General features: G+C 44.8%; 1 protein-coding gene across 3 annotated transcripts in view; it reads right to left on the bottom strand.

Moving 5' to 3' along the window:
• WDR48 (WD repeat domain 48) overlaps window positions 1-19,386 on the bottom strand; it is a 160,922-nt gene that overhangs the window by 95,559 nt on the left and 45,977 nt on the right. For all 3 annotated transcript variants that reach the window (XM_033931717.1, XM_033931718.1, XM_033931719.1), the window contains exons 8-9: window positions 10,139-10,363; window positions 2,186-2,260 (exon numbers count right to left, since the gene is read on the bottom strand). In XM_033931717.1, coding sequence (XP_033787608.1) covers window positions 2,186-2,260; window positions 10,139-10,363 — 300 coding nt within the window. The remainder of the gene's footprint in view (window positions 1-2,185; window positions 2,261-10,138; window positions 10,364-19,386) is intronic.

Genomic DNA, 19,386 nt, shown 5'->3' with positions numbered 1-19,386 from the left:
AATCTATTTATGGTATTTGTTTAATTGGACAGTGTTAAGGTGGGTAATGTACCCCTTAGCTGCGTTCTGCATACCAACTAAGATAAGTACAGTACTCTTTGTTGGGAACCTTAAAATTCTTAAAAATGTTTATAGAAAAAGTATTTATTTATTTGATAGTTGCACTTTTGAGCACTTTAAACTTGAAGACCAGTGACGATTTGGGGTGTGTATAGTCTGCGTGTATTTGAACTATACTACACGTAGCAACGCTACTGAGGTCTTAAAAAAAATGAGTTCCATAAGATGCACCCTTATTTCCACCCACTTTTTTGGGGAAAAAAGTGCATCTTATGGAATGAAAAATACGGTAGTCAGCCAGTGCCAGAGCCTCTCCTCTTCGCTAGCATCTCATGGCACACCCAGCATCTTGCTGCAGAACAGTTTGCAATACACCGATGTAAATGATGCCTTCTTCAATCCTCACGGGTGAAGGGAAAAAAAACTATTGTCAAGAAACTGTACCCTTTGCATTAGAAAGAACTTTACATATTTTCTAAATCCTCTTATGGACTAGCTTTTTTTTCAGGCTCCAATAAAACATTTATTAGATTTCATGGCATGAAATTTTCAGTTTTCTCTAAAAGTCACAGTCAACACAGTCAATTTGAAGAATTCATTTTATAAATGGCAAACCCAGAAAGTGTCTAAAACTGCAATGAATACATAAAAATAATTTTCTAGAAAGTAACTGGCAAGAGGCTTTCATGAAACATCTGAACCTAAAAAGTAATTTAAAAATACACAATGGCAAGATCCCAAGTCACTCTTCCTACTATAACGCGGTCTCAAACTCAAACCCTTTGCAGGGCCACAATTTGGATTTTTAGGTACTTGGAGGGCACAGAAAAAATAGTTAATGTCTTATTAAAGAAATAACACCTATGCATGAGGTAAAACTTGTTATATTAACTATAACGAGTTTTATCTCATGCAAAGTAGTCATATAGTTTATAAATCTTTCTTTAATTGCTTCTGATAATTTCAGCTATACACAGCTGAAAGCAGTGCAACATGCAGAAAGTGAAAAACTATCAAAGTATCAACTGCAAAAGACAAGATTTTGGACCAACTATTTTGGATCATCTATTTTGAGGCCCTCAGTATTATAAAGAATGATTCTTTATGGAAAACTTGTGCCTTAAGTGTCTGGCGGTCACATCCACAACCGCCTTCAGCTCTCATCTCTTCCAGCACCGAACACACACACAAGCTGCAGACTCCAATGGTTACCTTATGTTCTGGAACGTTGCCTACATCACTGCTGTAACCTCACACAAGCGCTTTCCTGCATCTCCACACGATTGGACTCCATCTCAGAATTGCGTACAGACACAGGAAAGTGCTTGCGTGAGGTTAAGGCACAAGGTTAAGACACTTAAGGCACAAGTTTTCCATAAAGAATCATTCTTTATAATACTGAGGGCCTCAAAATAGTGCTTGGTGGGCTGCATGCGGCCCATGGGCCACGAGTTTGAGACCACTGTATTATAACTATTTAAAAAGTTTTATATATTATCTTTCTAAATAAATTAATTCAAAATAAAGGTCATAAAAGAGACATCAAAAGATAAAAATCAAGACTTCAAGAACCCAGAATCCCCCCAAATCACTCCAATACATGAAAATTAGTGCTCATTAAGGCCAATTATTGGTACTTATTGCTAATGAAAAGCCTATTTAGTGCTAATTAGAAAATTAAGTTATGCATACAATTGACCCTGTTCTAATATTGCACACCCAATTATGCATTTAACTTTGTGTGCCAATTATAGAATTTGAGAGATTATGTAAGAGTATGGTTATCATATTTTAGTCCGTAAAACCCCAAGCACATGACCCCATCCCAACCCCACCCTTTTTTGCTTCTACACCTGTCCCATTCTGGCCCCAGCCCTATCACCCCCCAGCCCCCACAAAGCCTCCTCTCTTCCCTAACAAGCTCCGTCCGCTTCTGGAGGGCCTGGAGCATGCGTGGATGCTTGTAACGTCATCCATGCATGCCCAGAGGCCCTTCAGATGTGGCCAAGCTTGCTGGGTTTTGGAAAGTTCGTCCAGGAGTCTGGACAATCCTCTAAAAAGAGGACATGTACAGTTTTCCCGGATGTCTGGTAAGAGCCATATAATGAAAATGAATCTGGCTTACCCATTTATTCACTGAAGATTTAGTAGTTGCAACCCAAAGAGCCGGAGGAGGATCAGCTGATCTATCCAATTCCATCTAAGTAACCAGACAAAGAACAAATTTTTAAACAGCAGCTGTAAATTTTATAGTTTCTGGTCATGCTTCCTTCCAGCTTCCTTTCATTTGCTATTGTAGACTCAAAAATAAAGTACCAGTCTTGAAAATCACTCTGTAGACTACATATTCCTCTGACTAAAATAATTTGAATATACACTTCTCCCTCTGTATTCACGGTTTCAGCAATTGTGGTTTCGATTATTCACAGTTTTTAGCTTACTGGCTTCGCTCCCCCAATTACATCAGCTTGCATAGAGAAATTGCTGATTCCAAGCGTTTACAGAGAAATTGCTGATTCCCAGCACTTTTCTTCACCGTGTTTTTTCCTCTCCTTCAGGAACAGGTCAGGTCTCCCGCCTTGTTATTCACAATGTTTTTTTAATAGAAAACAGCAAATAATATATGAAAAAGTTATTTGCGGTTTTTCTGTATTTGCGGGTCTGATAATCCCCTATCACAGTGAATATGAAGGGAGAAGTGTAAACAGAAGACTACAGCTTTAGCTAAGAATGCTGGACATAAGGCCTGATAGAAAATAGGCAAAAGACAGGATGGCACCAGACTGGAAGTTATAGTGAGGACAAAGGAATACCCAGATAAAATACAATGTCAAATGGCATGATAGTTAAGAACATAAGCATTGCCACTGCTGAGTCAGACCAGTGGTCCATCATGCCCAGCAGTCCACTCACGCAGCGGCCCTCTGATCTAAGACCAGCACCCTAACTGAGACTAGCCCTACCAGCGCACGTTCTTGTTCAGCAGAAACTTGTCTAATTTTGTCTTGAATTCCTGGAGGGTGTTTTCCCCTATAACAACCTCTGGAAGAGTGTTCCAGCTTTCTACCACTCTCTGGGTGAAGAAGAACTTCCTTACGTTTGTACGGAATCTATCCCCTTTCAACTTTAGAGAGTGCCCTCTTGTTCTCCCTACCTTGGAGAGGGTGAACAACCTGTCCTTATCTACTAAGTCTATCCCCTTCAGTACCTTGAATGTTTCAATCATGTCCCCTCTCAATCTCCTCTGTTCGAGGGAGAAGAGGCCCAGTTTCTCTAATCTTTCGCTGTACGGCAGATTCCACACCATAGTACATGCAGGACAAGGTGGACGGCTGACCTTTGACCCCCCTCCCCTATTTCTTTGTTTTGCTTGCATAATTTACCACTGCTAGGAAAGAAAGAGGAGTGGGCAGAGCGATTAATTTAGTTTATTAGTATTTACTTGTCTGTTTCCAAACAATTACAACAAAACAAATTTTTTACCACAGCTTGTAAAAGGAGGAAGGTAACAAGACACAACCTCTTTTTGAGCCTGCTATAACAGACACAAACAATTTAACAAATTTATAATTATGGGGGGGGGGGTGGTATATAGTTATAATATAGATTTAATCAATATCTATGAATATAGCACATGTATGTTATTTTTTGATTATAATATCTGTGAAAAGGGTGGGTGGGGGAGGAAAATATTTTATGTTATTTAAGATGACAATAGAAAGAATTTCAAGTGAGATGTGTATGATTCAATTGATGTAATATTGTGTACTTGATGTAGGATGAAAAAATGAATAAAGAATTTGAAAAACAAACAAACAAACACGGACACTTCTGCTTGCAGTGCCACAAACACAAAGGAGATTCAAACTTGTGTCATGCTGAAATGATTGAAGCAAAAACTATTGAAAGATTAGGTTCTTACCTTTGCTAATCTTCTTTCTTTTAAATCCTCCCTTTATTCCGGGGACCAGTGGGCTTATGCATCCCTTGCCACCAGGCACTGTAGGAAGCCTCAGATGATTGAAGTCTTAACTCCTCCCTCCTGAAGCATGCCCCTGGGACACCAGTCTTAAAGCAGCCAGGAACATCTACAGAAAAGAACAAACAAGAGAGAGAGAGGGGAACAAGGAACTCCCCGCCAGACAAATCAATTCTGCTCATATTAACATATGCAAAATAGCAACAAGGAAAACGAGAAAACAGGATAGGAAACAGTATAAACCTGAACACCAAAACAGTGCTATAGGGGGACACAGCCTGCACTGTCAGAAGGGACACTAAATTTAGTGTTAAGTCCAGTAAGTGGCACTCTTCAAAAAGCTGGTCCGAAACCCAAATCCAGCTTAAGGTAGGCAGTCAGCGAATCATATGGATATAGGGTGGGTTCCCGGAATAAAGGGAGGATTTACAAAAAAGATTAGCAAAGAAGAACCTAATCTTTTGTTCTTGTACAATACCCCTTTATTCCAGGACCAGTGGGATGTAACAGAGCAGTCCCGAAAACATCAGGGTGGGGCTGATGAGCTCGCTGCCAACACTGAGGCACCAAAAGCGGCATCCCGCTTTGCCGCCTCATCAACCCTGTAAAACTTGGTGAAGGTGTGCAAGGAGGATCACATAGCAGCCCTACAAATCTCATCTGGAGACACAGCCGATAACTCATCCCAGGAGTAGGCAACCCCTCTGGTTGAATGAGGCCGCACCCCAAGGGGGGGGGGGGGCTTCTTTTCTGCTGCCACATAAGCCGAAGAAATGGCCGCTCAGATCCATCTCGAAATGATAGCCTTAGATGCAGGCCTGCCTTTACATGTAGGACCTACCAAAATAAACAAGTGGTCTGAGAGACAAAACTCGTTGGTAACCTCCAAGTAACACAGCAAAACCATGCGCACCTCCAGGGACTGAAACATCCGGTCCTGGGCCCTCGAACCAGAAGGAACAAATGCCGGAAGCCAGACTTCCTGATTCACATGGATGGCAGTTACTACTTTCAGAAGAAATGAAGGACCCGTATACAAGAGCACTGTGGTATCCATAATACGCAGGAAAGAATCTCGATAAGAAAGAGCCTGGAGCTCTGAAACTCTCTGAGCCGAAGTGACCGCCACAAGGAATACGGTCTCGATAGTGAGATCCATCAAGTAGGCCTGCTCCAAAGGCTCATAAGGCGGGTGAGCCTGGGAGAAGAGAACAAGATTCAGATTCCATGTGAGACAAGGGGGGCGCAAAGGAGGCCTCAGGTGAACCAAGCCCTGAAGAAAGCAGACCACATCTGAATGAACCGCCAAGGCGCCCCTCAAGGCCAGAGGGCCAATGAAGGAAAGACCTGCATTCTGAACCCGTAGTGAAGCCACTGCAAGGCCCTTTTTCAGCCATCCTGCAGAAACTCCAGCACCCGGGGAAACGAGGGGGAAGAAGGATCCTCCTGTCAGCTGGCGCATCATGCTTGGTAGCACTGCCAAGTTTTTGCGTAGGCCGTCACTGTGGATTTGCATTTGCTGTGAAGCAACATAGTAATCACCGCAGAACAGAAGCCCTGGGCTGTCATGGCCGCGCGCTCAAGGGCCATGCTGTAAGACCAAGCGATCGGCCCTTGCATGAGGAGACGAGGGTGATAAAGAAACCGCAGCCCTCGACCCCGCCGGAGCTGAACCAGGTCGACATACCATGGCCGCCTCAGCCAATCGGGAGCCACCAGGATAACCGGCCCTCCGTGCTCTGCTATCCGACATAACAGACGCCCTATCATGGGCCATGGTGGGAAAGTGTAAAGGAGACCCTTCTGGGGCCATGGCTGCACCAGTGTCCATGCCGTCGTTGCTGGCCTCTCAACGACTGTAAAACCGATTGGCCTTCTTGTTTGCCGCAGTTGTCATGAGATTGAACACCAGGGGCCCCCACCGGTGAACTATGCACTCGAATGCTCTTGGGGAGAGAGACCACTCTCCAAGGTCCAGCGCCTGGCGACTGAGAAAGTTTGCTTGAACATTGTCCACACCAGCCATGTGGGCTGCGGACAGCGCAACCAGGTGTCTTTCTGCCCTGCAGAAGAGCAACCGAGCCTCCACGCTCAGGGAGGGATTCCTCATGCCCCCATGACGGTTGACGTCAGCCACTGCTGTGGCATTGTCTGAGAACACTTGAACAGCTCAGTGACGGAGACGACCCTGGAAATGCATGGCTCCAGGCTCCGATGGCACCCACAGACTGCCCCCCCGGCCCAGATATGCAGACTGCTCCCCCAGCCGGTGAGACTCGCATTCGTTGACAGTCACCCCAATCTGAAATCCGGGTTGGAAGGCCCCTGGCTAGCGATAGGAGACGCAATCACCATCCAGGCTTCTGCGTGCTGCTGCCATCCAGGGAAGGAGGGAAAGCAACAGTACCCACTGTGGATTCCATCGGGATAACAAAGCCTCCTGCAGAGGATGTAGTCTGGCTCTGGCCCACGGTACTACATCACTCATTGCCACCATGAGCCCCAGGACCTGCAGATACTGCCAGGCCATATTGGCCAGCAGGTCCCTAATAGCTTTTTGAATCTTCTCCTGATGAGACACTGGGAGGAACACTTTGTTCTGTCCCATGTGAAAGCGGACCCCCAGGTACTCCAAATCCTGTGTGAGCTACAAGTGACTCTTCCGAAGGTTGATCACCCAACCCAGACACTGCAGCAAGTGAACCACCTGCCGGACCGCCTGGTTCCCTTCGGCTAGAGAGGGAGCCCGGATCAGCCAGTCGTCCAGATATGGATGGACCAGGACCCCCAGGGAGTGGAGATGCACCGCCACTACCACAAACCAACTTGGTGAAAGTCCTGGATGCTGTCGCCAATCCAAAAAGAAGAGCTGCAAACTGAAAGTGCTGCTCCAGGATATGAAACTGTAGAAATTTCCTGTGCGCCAGGAAGATGGGAATGTGGAGGTATGCCTCTGTGAGGTCCAAGGAGGCCAGAATGTCCCTCAATGTCACCGAAGCAATGACAGAATGCACCGTCTCCATGCAAAAGTGGGGCCCCTGCAGTAATGAGGTCCTGCTGCGATCTTCATAGGGGGGGTGTTCCGGCAGGAGGGACTGGGCATCCCTCCTGCCATGATCTTTGGCGGGTAGGGGGGCAGGGGTGTTCCGGCAGGAGGGATTGGGCACCAGTGTTCCCTCTAAGCGGGCGGGTGTTGTGAGCAAACTTTTTTCACCGTGAGCCAAAAATATCGGGCGCCAGCAAGTTATGAGCCAACTCGCCCGATTCTCCTCTCGCCGCCCTGCCATCTGCCGTACGCCTCTTCCGATCGTGCGCTGTGACGAGAAACGTGTGCGCTGCGATGTAATATTTTGTGCGCCAGCGCACGCCAGCGCAGCTTAGCGGGAACACTGGTTCAAATGGTTTTATTTATTTCCCCAAATTTATTTTTGTTATACGCATTGAAAATATTTGATATTGCGTTTAAATCAAAATCTCAATAAACTTGAAACGAGTGCCCGTGAGATTGTGGGAGGGTTAAATACTCAAAACTTAGAAGTTTTTGCTACGCCAGCTTTCTGGTATCTTTACATACAGTGGCGTACCTAGCATATGTAACATCCGGGGCCCATCATTTTTTGGCACCCCCCCCCCATCTGTAAGAAAAACATGATTTTTAGTAACAAACCACACGTCACACATGAGTACCTAGGAAAAGGCAGCATCTTACATATTGCAGTGAGCAGTACATCAATACACCCATTGTAAAACTAAACAAGCCAGACCAGCACAGATCAATCCTACACCGTCAATCCTAACAGAAAACCATGTCTTTCGAACACACAGAACACAGAAAACACCTTCGCCTAGTAAGGAATATGTAATCACAAACTAACCCCTCCCTCTTTTACAAAACTGTAGTGTGGATTTTAGCTACGGAGGTAACAGCTCTGATGCTCATAAAATTCTGAGCATCAGAGCTGCTACCACCAAGGCTGGTGCTAAAAACGCTTCACAGTTTTGTAAAAGGGGGGATAAAATAAAAATACATAGACAAAGGTTAAATTGAACCAGCAAGAAGCTGGACTCTGCATACAATGCTTCACAGAAACAGTGACACATGTCTCCTAAAGCAATAAATAAATAGAAATTTTTTTCTACCTTTGTCTTCTGTGGTTTCTCCTTTCCTCATCTTCTTGTAACTCTCTTCCTTCCATCCACTGTCTGCCGTCTCTCTTCCCCTATATGGCATCTTCTCTCCTTCTATGCCCCTTCCAGAAACTGTATGCCTCCCCCTTCCATCTCTCCTTTCACCCCATTGGTCTGGCATCTCTCTCCTCGCCTTCCCTCTCCCACACCTCTCCTCATAGTCTGGTATCTCCCCTTCCCTGATTCTCTGGCATCTCTCTCCTTTCCTTTTCTTCCATCTTTCGTTCCCCCTCCATGCTCTCACATCTCCCCCTTCCTTTTCCCTTAGACTGGCATACCTTCCTCCTACGCTCCAAGCCCTGGCATCTCCTTTAATTCCCTCCCTCATCTTCCTTCTCCCTCCAGCTGGGTACCGCAACACTCTTCCCTGCAGCTCTGCACTTCCCCACAATTGCCATGCTTCGGTTCCTCTTCTTCCTTCCTTCCTCCCCCCCCCCCCGCGGGACCCTGCGGCACCATCAACTCTTACTCCCTCTAATGTCGGCCCTGCAGCTCCAGACTTCCTCGCACCTTCTCCCCTCCCCCTTTGGATCGCTATTATTTTAAATGTTATAGCCGCAGAGCTGTATCCATCAGTGGAGATGTCTAACCTCGGCCTGCCCCGGAACTCTTACTGCAGCAGCCGCCCGTCTAGGCAGGAACAGGAAGTCACTGTTGCAGTAAGAGTTCCGGGGCAGGCCGAGGTTAGACATCTCCACTGATGGATACAGCTCTGCGGCTATAACATTTAAAATAATAGCGATCCAAAGGGGGAGGGGAGAAGGTGCGAGGAAGTCTGGAGCTGCAGGGCCGACATTAGAGGGAGTAAGAGTTGATGGTGCCGCAGGGTCCCGCGGGGGGGGGGGGGGAGGAAGGAAGGAAGAAGAGGAACCGAAGCATGGCAATTGTGGGGAAGTGCAGAGCTGCAGGAGCTGTTATAGCCTCCCCTTACCTTTGCGACGCGTGTGTGCGCTGTGAAGAGAAACTTGTGCGCTGCGATATAATATTTTGTGCGTGAGCGCAGGCCAACGCAGCTTAGCGGGAACACTGTTGGGCACCCTCCTGCAGTGATCTTCAAGGAAAGGGGGCAGGGATGGGGTGTTCCGGTAGGAGGGATTGGGCACCCTCCTACCAGTGATCTTCAAGGAGGGGGTGGGCGTGTTTTGGGCATGAGGGATTAAGCATCACTCCTTCCGCATCTGATCGGGGGGAGACCTGCAGCCACTAAACTTATTGCAGCAGGGAGATCTCTTGCTGTGATAAGCTTAGCGGGCGTGTCTACTTACAATGTAGGCCAGTATTTTGCTGGCCTACATTGTAAGCATCTCCCGCTGGACTAGGGAGATGCGTACGGCTGCCTAGGTTCGCCTAAGGCGACATCTGGGGCAAACCACATCCAAGGCTAGCCTTAGGCGAGCTTAGGTGGGCATGCAGACCTCCCTAGGCTCCCGGGGGGCACCTCCAATGTAGGCGGCCTGGCTTGGGGTATTTTTTTTTTCCTAAAAACGTGCATCCCAATTGGCTGGTTAGATAGCGCCTACCGCTCCTACCACTGCCTACAATCGGGACACCATTTACAGAATCAGGTCAAAATGTTTATGGGAGCACTAGAAATAAACAGCTGTAATAAACTGTTCTATCACTGTAAAGGAAAAATACAAGGAAGATTTCAACCATCTAATACAAGAATAAAAATAAGTTTTCCCACAATATGTTTACTCATCATCGTTCTGGGGTTCGGATGATAGCGAACAAAATTTTGCTTTGTGGTTTTGTAATATCAACAAATGCCTAAAGACAGTATTTTGATTGTTTGCCACATTTCACTCTACAGGTATATAAGACAACATTTTAAAATATACGATTAACTAAATTTCAGGTTATGAAAATGTATATGTACACTTGCTTGCATAAGAGAAAGAAATAAAATACCTTAAGAACTGGTGCCTTTTCTTCACAGATAAGAACACGGATATCAGGGTTTCTCAGGTCTGTGCAATAAATTTTTCTGTCTCTTCCTCCTGAGTAAACATGGGTGAAGGCCTCATTGACCTGAAGAGCCCACACTCCTTCATCATGGACACGATATGTTGCTATGCATCTCTGTTGCCCAAGAGACCATAGACGGATTGTACCATCAGAACTGCCTGAAAGACACTAAGCCCCACAAAGAAAACCCCCATAAAAATAAAATAAAACTTTCAGATAGTACAACCAAAAATATTTGACATATTAGTCACACCTTTAATGATATCATAAGTGGTACTACCAGAGGCTGGTATCATAAATCCCGATCGACAGGCCTAAAACATTTCCATTCAGGCCTATTTAAAAATAAGGTTACATTTTTATTTAAAAATTAACACTTTTGATTATAAGAAGTTCAGTTTGAGAAGTAAACACCCAGTGTTGAGACTAAAGTCAGTTTTAGTTGACCAGTTACCACATATACTCAAATATAAACTGAGATTTTGGGGCAAAAAAATGGCTCAAAAATGAGGGTCTCAGTTTATATTCAAATATACACTTGTAATACTTCTCTACCATATTTTTTGCGCCATAAAATGCACATGACCATAAGACACATCCTAGATTTACAATAGGAAAACAAGAAAAAAACCCATTCTGAACCAAACTGTGTACTAATATATACCAGGCTCTGCCCCCAGCCCCCCTCTCTCCCTGCCAGGCTCTGCACCCAACCCCACACTCCTTGCCAGGCTCTGCACCTTGTCCCCCCTCCCCTACTAATTGTAATGCAATTTTTTACTTTCATTTTTCATATACACATAGCAGATATAAATTCTCAAAACTGAGACATTTCGATCACTAAATTGAAAATAAAATAATTTTTCCTACTTTTGTTTGGTGATTTAATTAATTTCTGGTTGGACTTCCTTCTGACTGTGCATCCAACATTTCTTTCACAATCCAGCCCCATCCCCTGAGTCCAGGTCTCTATCTCTTTTCCCTCTGCTTACCCTCTCCATATCTAGTGTCAGTTCCTTTGTACCTACCACCACCTTTGTTCCAGGTCTCCCTCTCTCTCCCTCCTCTGTTATGATCTTCCATCTCGCTGTTCTTCCTCAGGATCTCTCCCCGCTCTGTCTACACCTCCCATAGTCCAGCATCTGCCGTCTATCTTTCCCCTTTAGTCCAGGTCTCTATTTCTCTCTGTGTTTCTTCTGCTTACAACCCCCCCCAATCCCATCCCCAGCATTTGTTCTCCTTTCTTCTAGGTCTTTCTCTGCTTTTCTCTCTCTCCTTCCTTCCTCCCTCCCTCCCTGGTCCAGAATCTTTCCACCTCTCTGCAGTCGCTCTCTCTCTCTCTCTCTTCCCTCTATACACCGCCAAGTCCAATATCTGCCCCCCTCTCTTCTGCCTCCCCCTCTCTCTATCTTCCTTCTGCTAACATTTTGAGTGTGTTTCCCCTCTCTACCCCCTTTAGTCCAGCATCTGAAGAATCAGCGGCACATCTGGATTGCGAACAGCCCTGCCTTCAGTCCTGCTAAACTGGCAGACAATGATGAAGCTACGGCACTGGTCTTTGACCTAAGGGCCGCCGCGTGAGCAGACTGCTGGGCACGATGGACCACTGGTCTGACCCAGAAGTGGCAATTCTTATGTAAGCCAGACTCCGCAGGAGACTTCCCCTCTTGACAATAATAATAATAATTTATTTCTTATATATCGCTATAACGTGAAGTTCAAAGCGGTTTACAGTAAAGATACAAGTAAAGATACAATAAAGATACAAGTCACTATAGGCTCTGCTGGTCTCGATCCTGCCCCCCTCTGAAGTTACGTCCTGATTTTGAGGGTCGGGATCAAGACCTGCAGAGCTTATAACGATTTGACAAGAGGGAAGGCCCCCGTGGTATCTGGCTTCATCACTGCCAGCCAGTTTAGCGGGACCGGGACTCAAGGCAGTGCTGATTGCAATCCAGATGCACCGCTGACTCCTCACTCCTCCCGGCAGCCAGCAAAGAGCATGGACAACCGCTGCGGCCACCACCAGGAGGAATCAGCTGCCTGCCTCCCATGTCGGGTCTGCCCTGGACCTGCGATTCCATTCCCTACAGTCAGAGCCCCAGGTAAGTAGTGTTGTAAGTGGCAAAGGAAAAGGTGATAGGGAGAGATCCTGGTGGAAGGAGAGAGAGGGAGAGGGAGAGGGAGAGGGAGAGGGAGAGAGAGACTCTATAGTCTGTTATTGAGCTACTGCTTGCCCTGTATCAGTAGCATGGAATATTGCTACACCTTGGGTTTTGGCCAGGTACTAGTGACCTGGATTGGCTACCGTGAGAACGGGCTACTGGGCTTGATGGACCATTGGTCTGACCCAGTAAGGCTATTCTTATGTTCTTATGTTCTTATGCGAGACAGATGAGGTGTTGGAGGAAAGAGTGGAGAGGATATCCTGGATGGAGGCGGCAAGACGGTAGATACTGGTTAGAAGAGAAAAAATAAAGGGGGAAAGAGAGAGAAAGAGAAGATACTGGACGGGGGGAGGTAGGGAAAAGTTAGTTAAAAAAATCCCAAACAAACTGGAGAATAATAGGATGAGGGAGATAGAAAGCTGTAAATAGAAACAGATATAGATGCAGAAAAATAAATAGAAGAAAACTGAAAGGAAAAGGTTAAAGACAGAGATGGATGTAGGAGAGGAAGTGAAGGGGAGAAGAGGCAGATAAACTGAAAACGCTGGAAAGAAAATTAAGAAGAGACAGAAAAAACTGGAAACTGGGATAAACATGAATAAAATGGCCAAAGGTAGGAAAAAAATTTTTATTTTTAATTTCATGAACAGAAAATATAGTTTTACTGTAAATTTACACTGTTTTCTCTTTATTTTCCAAAGTGTAGAGTGTTGTTTCTCTTTATCTGGTGTTGAACATCAAATTTCAAGTTTATTCGAAATTTGATGAATCGCTTATACGTAAAATACTAAGCGATTTACATTAAAATCCAAATTTGAACATACGTTAAAATACAAAATAATAATAAATAAAATATTAAGCGAATTACAATAAAATCCAAATTTGAACATATGTTAAGATACAAGGTAATAATAATAATAACAAATCAAAAAAAAAAGGGGGTTGGACCTACAGACCAACAGACTCAACTGGATGGAAGGGAAGAGGGAATCAGGAATATTAATCATTTTAAAAAGAGATAAACACGAAAGGAAAAAAACATTAGGAAGGGTAGTTTTTTTTTTGTTTTTTTAAATTTTTTTTATTATAAAGGACTGCTGCACTGCAATTATTCCATATAGGAGGTAAACGCATCTTTGAACAGATGGGTTTTTAAATTAATTTTGAAACGGCTAATATCTTTTTCGTCTCTAATATATTGGGGGAGAGAATTACAGGTTTGAGGAGCTACTACTGAAAATATATTGTGTCGTCTTGTGCCAATCACTTTCAAAGAAGGGACTACTAAAAGGCCTTGGGTTGATGAGCGAAGGGAGCGAGAAGAGTTGTATGGAATAAGTACCCTGTTTATGAATGGCGGTTCGTTTATGGATAAAATTTTAAATACCAAAAGTAGAATTTTGAAGATGATGCGATGATTGATGGGCCAATGTGAGGCAACCAGAAAGGGAGATACATGGTCATATTTTTTCCCATTGTGAATTAATTTATGGCTTCTTCAGGCTTAAGTCTGATTTTTGTCTTCATTTATTTAAGTTTGAGGTTGTTTGTAGTTGTGTTTTCCTATGTAGGAGACTTGTGAATATATTAGCTTTGGGATATATGCATCCGATATATTTAGGATATATGCATCAGATATATGCATCAGATATATTTAGGATATATGCATCAGATATATTTAGCGACTTATGAGATAGATAGCTGATGGGGAGGGAAGGTGAGCAGTCTTTATAGATTGGCTCATCATGATAACCCAAATTTCTAACTTTGGTTTATATTCAAGTCAACCTTTTTCCCCCCTTTTTTTGGAGGTGAAAAAAGGATACCTCGGTTTATATTTGGATCATTTTATATTCGAGTATATATGGTATTTTGACACAATGAAAGCAGCTGTGCTTATTGCAGTTAAGATACGGAAACACTTTTCTTTTTGATGCTTTCCACCACTCACAGTGAACATTTTAATGCCTTGGCTGCCTATGCACTGACCCAGACTATCCTGCTGCCACCAAATGTGGAGTCCCTGTGTATGTGGGTGTCTCAAATATCAGACTGTGATAACGTGAACGAAAGTTGGAGGTGGGCCTGTGGACAGACAGCCAAACACGGTCATAAAATTAGCACAAAACTCTATAACTCAAAAACCTGAGGCCTGTTACTTCACATGATGAGAAGCAAAAAGAAACAATCTCTTAATTCAGAGGGAAAGTCTTGAGATTGGGATGTAGCTGACAGAGCCCCAAACACAGTCTGTAAAGTCTCTCTCTGAGTTGCAAGTCCTGGCCCCAGCCAGACATCAGAACAGAGCTCATACATATTCAATAGGAATTTTAGCTTACCTCAGCCAAGCAGAGTATCTAGATGCATATCATAAAGCCATAAGCTGGGATTCACTTATGCTTTCCCTGGGTCTCCTTAACCCAACTCTGGCCCTGCCTTTTACATTTCCTAGCTCTGTCTCTCCCGTGTCATTTCCCCCTTGGAGGGGCTATGGAAATTAAGTTGGTTCTAACATAAGAACATAAGCTGTGCCTCCGCCGGGTCAGACCGTAGGTCCATCCTGCCCGGCAGTCCGCTCCCGCGGCGGCCCAAACATGTCACGACCTGTCTGAATCACCAGAAGGGGCTCCCTTGCCACCTTGGTTTCTCGTTGAAGTCCTATCTTCCCATCGAAGTCCTAACCCTCCGGTCTTGCACATGCACGACCTGGTTGGGTTTCTGTACTTATTACCTGGTTAGCTTTCTATACTTGTGTTACATCCCAGCTCCTCCCTCAGTATCCCACGATCCCTTTATCCCTCAGGAATCCGTCCAATCCCTGTTTGAATCCCTGTACTGTACTCTGCCTGATCACTTCCTCCGGTAGCGCATTCCAAGTGTCCACGACCCTTTGGGTGAAAAAAAATTTCTTGCATTTGTTTTGAACCTATCTCCCTTCAGTTTCTCCGAATGCCTCCTCGTACTTGTTGTCCCCTTCAGTCTGAAGAATCTGTCCCTATCCACCCTCTCTATGCCCCTCATGATCTTGAAGGTCTCTATCATATCTCCCCTGAGCCTCCTTTTTTCCAGAGAGAAGAGCCCCAGCCTATCCAACCTCTCGGCGTATGGGCAGTGTTCCAGCCCTCTTACCAGTTTCGTTGCTCTCCTTTGGACTCTCTCAAGTACCGCCATGTCCTTCTTGAGGTGCGGCGACCAATACTGAACGCAGTATTCCAGATGTGGATGCACCATCGCTCGATACAATGGCATGATGACTTCCCGCGTCCTGGTTGTTATGCCCCTCTTTATGATGCCCAGACAGAGTATCCAGTAGGGGGAGTGGTAGCATTCTATATACTCCCTCACATACCCACTCGCTCAGCTAAATCATGCCTTGTTGAACCCCTGCCATAGTCAGGGTTAGAGAATGACACGGGGACGCAGGAACTCAATTTCCCCATCCCGTCCTCATGAGTTTTGTCACTGTCCCTGTCCCATTCCTGTAAGCTCTATCTCAACTGCAAAAGCCTCAAACACTTATGATTTTAAAGTGTTTGATGCTTGTGCAGATGAGAACAGAGCTTGCAAGAATGGGGCTGGGACAGAAAAAGAACTTGACGGGATGGGAAAATGAGTTACCACAGGAAAGGGGAAAAATTTGTCCCCCGTCATTCTCTAATCAGGGTTCATCTCCCAAAACAATCAATCAGCATATGCATTATCTCAGCCCATCTGATGTTGCAACTCAAAACTAAAGGATTGGAGGTTAAGGAATCACCTCATGAGGCGTGAATTGATTCCTTGTGCAAGCCATCCATTTGAGGGGTTTGTGGCCTGTCACCATCAGGAAATGTCATCTCAGTAAATAATATTGGATCGTCTCCAAGGCCCATTTAATAGCTAGGGCTGCCTTTTCAATGGCTGCATAGTTCCTTTCCCTAGGGAACAGCTTATGGCTAATATAGGTCATAGGGTGTTGATCTCCATCCATTTCCTGGACTAGTATGGCCCCAAGCCCAATTTCTGATGCATCTGTTTGTACCATGAGAGTTGAAGTCTGGGCTGACCAGCACCAGCTCTGAACAGATGTCCTTCAAGGTTAGTCCTTCTCTGGGACTTTCTTCTGCAAAATGTGAATTAATGATTTTGCTTCCTCAGCAAACTCCAGGATAAACTGCCAGTAAAACCCAACGAGCCCTGGGAAGGCTCATGTTGTCTCTTGGTCTGAGGTATCGGTACCTGGGAGATTGCTTCTACTTTCTGGATCTGGAGTTTCACTTGACCTTTCCCAACAGAGTACACCAGAAATTGGACCTCTGGTCCACTGAAGAAGCACTTTTTAGGAATTGCCATCATTCTGGCGGCCTGCAAACTTTCCAGAACTGCTTCTATGGTTTAAGAAGGCAATCAACAAGACATTAGAATGTAGCTGGAGCTCCATGATGGCCAAAAGGTAACACCTTGAACTGGACAGATCTTGGGTTGTGGAAAAGGTTGTTTTCTCCTTGGCAGCTGGAGTGAGAAATATCTGCTAATATCTATTGGACAGGTTCAAGGTCAAGATATACTGGGCTCCTCCTAGGCACTCAATCAGCTCATCTACCCTTAGCATAGTGTAGGCTTCCAGTTTGGAGATAGCGTTCACTTTCCTGAAATCAATATAAAATAGGATGCTTCCGTCCGGTTTTGCCACCAGTAAAATGCGAGATGACCAGCTGCTGGTAGGTTCCTTAATAATGTCCAGTTTCATCATCTCAGTGACTTCTTCTGCCATGGCCTCTGGAATATTTTTTTTATTTATTCAATTTTTCTATACCGTTCTCCCAGGGGAGTTCAGAACGGTTTACATGAATTTATTCAGGTACTCAAGCATTTTTCCCTGTCTGTCCCAGCGGGCTCACAATCTACCTAATGTACCTGGGGCAATGGGGGGATTAAGTGACTTGCCCAGGGTCACAAGGAGCAGCATGGGTTTGAACCCACAACCCCAGGGTGCTGAGGCTGTAGCTTTAACCACTGCGCCACACACTCCCCAGGGATGCTGCTGGTCTACCACTCTTGGCTCAGTGATAATATCATGAATTGCTAGGTAGGTCTGACCCAGTGCAATACCAAACATATCATAGGTGCCCCAGGCCAGATACATTCTACACTCCAGCTGCTTCTTGGCCAACTGGTGAAGCTCTGTGGCCTGCTCCTGATAGAGAGAATCCATGAGACTAAGCACATCTCGTGTCAAAGACTTCAAGTAAAGGCGCATGTACAGCTGGTAGGCCTGGACATGAGCAATAAGCATTGAGGCCTGATAAAGCGTTCTCCCAAACAAGTACTAGTCCCTCTATCTGCGGGAGCTGAGGTATCAGTCCTGGAACTTCTGGCCCATTGAGGGTAGATTTGATTACTAAGGAGTGGTGATGCAATTGTGTCCTTTCAAATCCTGGAGCCTTTTGAATCAAATATTTTGTATTTGCCTTCTTTGGTATAAGCTGTACTGAAAGGGGAGATCCCCAATTCTTCAGCAGTGCATCCTTCAGGATAGAGTATAACAGAACTTTGACCCCTTCCTTGGGAGGAGATTTGAAGTCTAAGACTGATAGCATCTTAGCTCTGAGCTTCTCCTCTGTCTCCAACTTAAATGACATAGCAGGTGCCATCTCCTTTATAAAACTGGAGACCCTCATGTGGGGATTTATGTCTCTTTCATGGTGGAGAGATCAGAAGGAATACCATAGTATTTCTCCTCTTAGAAGTAACATGGATCCTCTTTTGACTCCCCTGAGTGGTCCAGATCAGACTCTTCAAAGTACTTTGAATGGAATGAGTGAGTCTGTGCCTGGGCAGCTCAGTGGAACCCTGCCCATGCCCCAAAGTGTGCCAAGAGATAGCCCTATCCTCAGACTCTAGAAAAGCTTCCTCACACAATGTTGAGAGCAGTACTGCATGATCAACATCAACATCAATGCCTATCAAGGCAATGGCATCAAAGACCACTCCACACCTAGAATGTGGGACTCAGGATGAAGCAGAGTGTGAGATGCAGCTGGCACAAGTGACCTTGATGCCTGGAGTGGAATTGACCATCTGTGACAGTTCCTCCATGAGAACAGCCCAGTACCACTCATCGGACACAGATATTGGCAGAGGCTGGGTAGCCAAATCAGAAAACAGTGGTGAAGTTGAAGCCATCGAAAAAAATGGCTTGGGGGTATGTTAAAGGACGATGACAAAGCTTGGAAGTCCATCAAAGGATTATCTTAGAGAAGGTGTTTAAAAGACCAAATACCCAGTTTGCACCACGATTTTCATTCTATGTATTGACCTTGAATTTTCAATTTTGGGGTTATGCCATATAGGTGTTAATGTGGTTGTAGCCCATTTGATATCTAAATATTTGTTGACTGCTAAACAGCCCTAGATATTTAAATGAAAAAACGCTGCCGCTTCCGGTGTAAAGAATTGGCGGTTACAGTGGTAGTCGGTGGTGAAGAGGTAAGCAGCATTTCGGTAGGGCGTTAGCTAGCTGTCTATAGAAAGAGCTTCTTTTTACTGCAAAGTTATTTATAATAAGTTATTAATACATGGCTATGCTGGTTATGCTTGCAGGGATGAAGCCTTGAAAAAGCTATTTAGGCGAAACATGTCGGCTTGGACATCCCTTAAAAACGCTGACATCTCGAGCCAAGAAGACTTAGCCATAGTTTTAAGCTAAGTATAAAAACAAATATATAAAAAGTTAAAAAGTTAAAAAATATTGCTCTATGAAAAAGATTATTAGACCCAGTGACGAGCAGACACGTAAAGCTCAGGACAATGAAAGGTTTGAGTCCTGAATGGTGCCACTGAGGGTCGGGGAAAAATCTAATATGGTTGCTTGTTTAGCAGGAAAGAAAGTATTTCTTAGCTAAAATATTGATATATAAAATAAGCACCTATATTTACATACAGTGCTTTGGTTTGAATAACTAAAACCATGAGCATAGCCTTTTGGCCAAAACCAAAACCAGGCAGAAAAAGGATTCTGGGCCAGTTTTGGCACCGTAACCA

This window comes from Geotrypetes seraphini, chromosome 2 (assembly GCF_902459505.1).
Source record: "Geotrypetes seraphini chromosome 2, aGeoSer1.1, whole genome shotgun sequence".
NCBI lineage: Eukaryota > Metazoa > Chordata > Amphibia > Gymnophiona > Dermophiidae > Geotrypetes > Geotrypetes seraphini.
The sequence above is the reverse complement of the archived record's forward strand: the minus strand, read 5'-3'. Positions and strand labels throughout refer to the sequence as shown.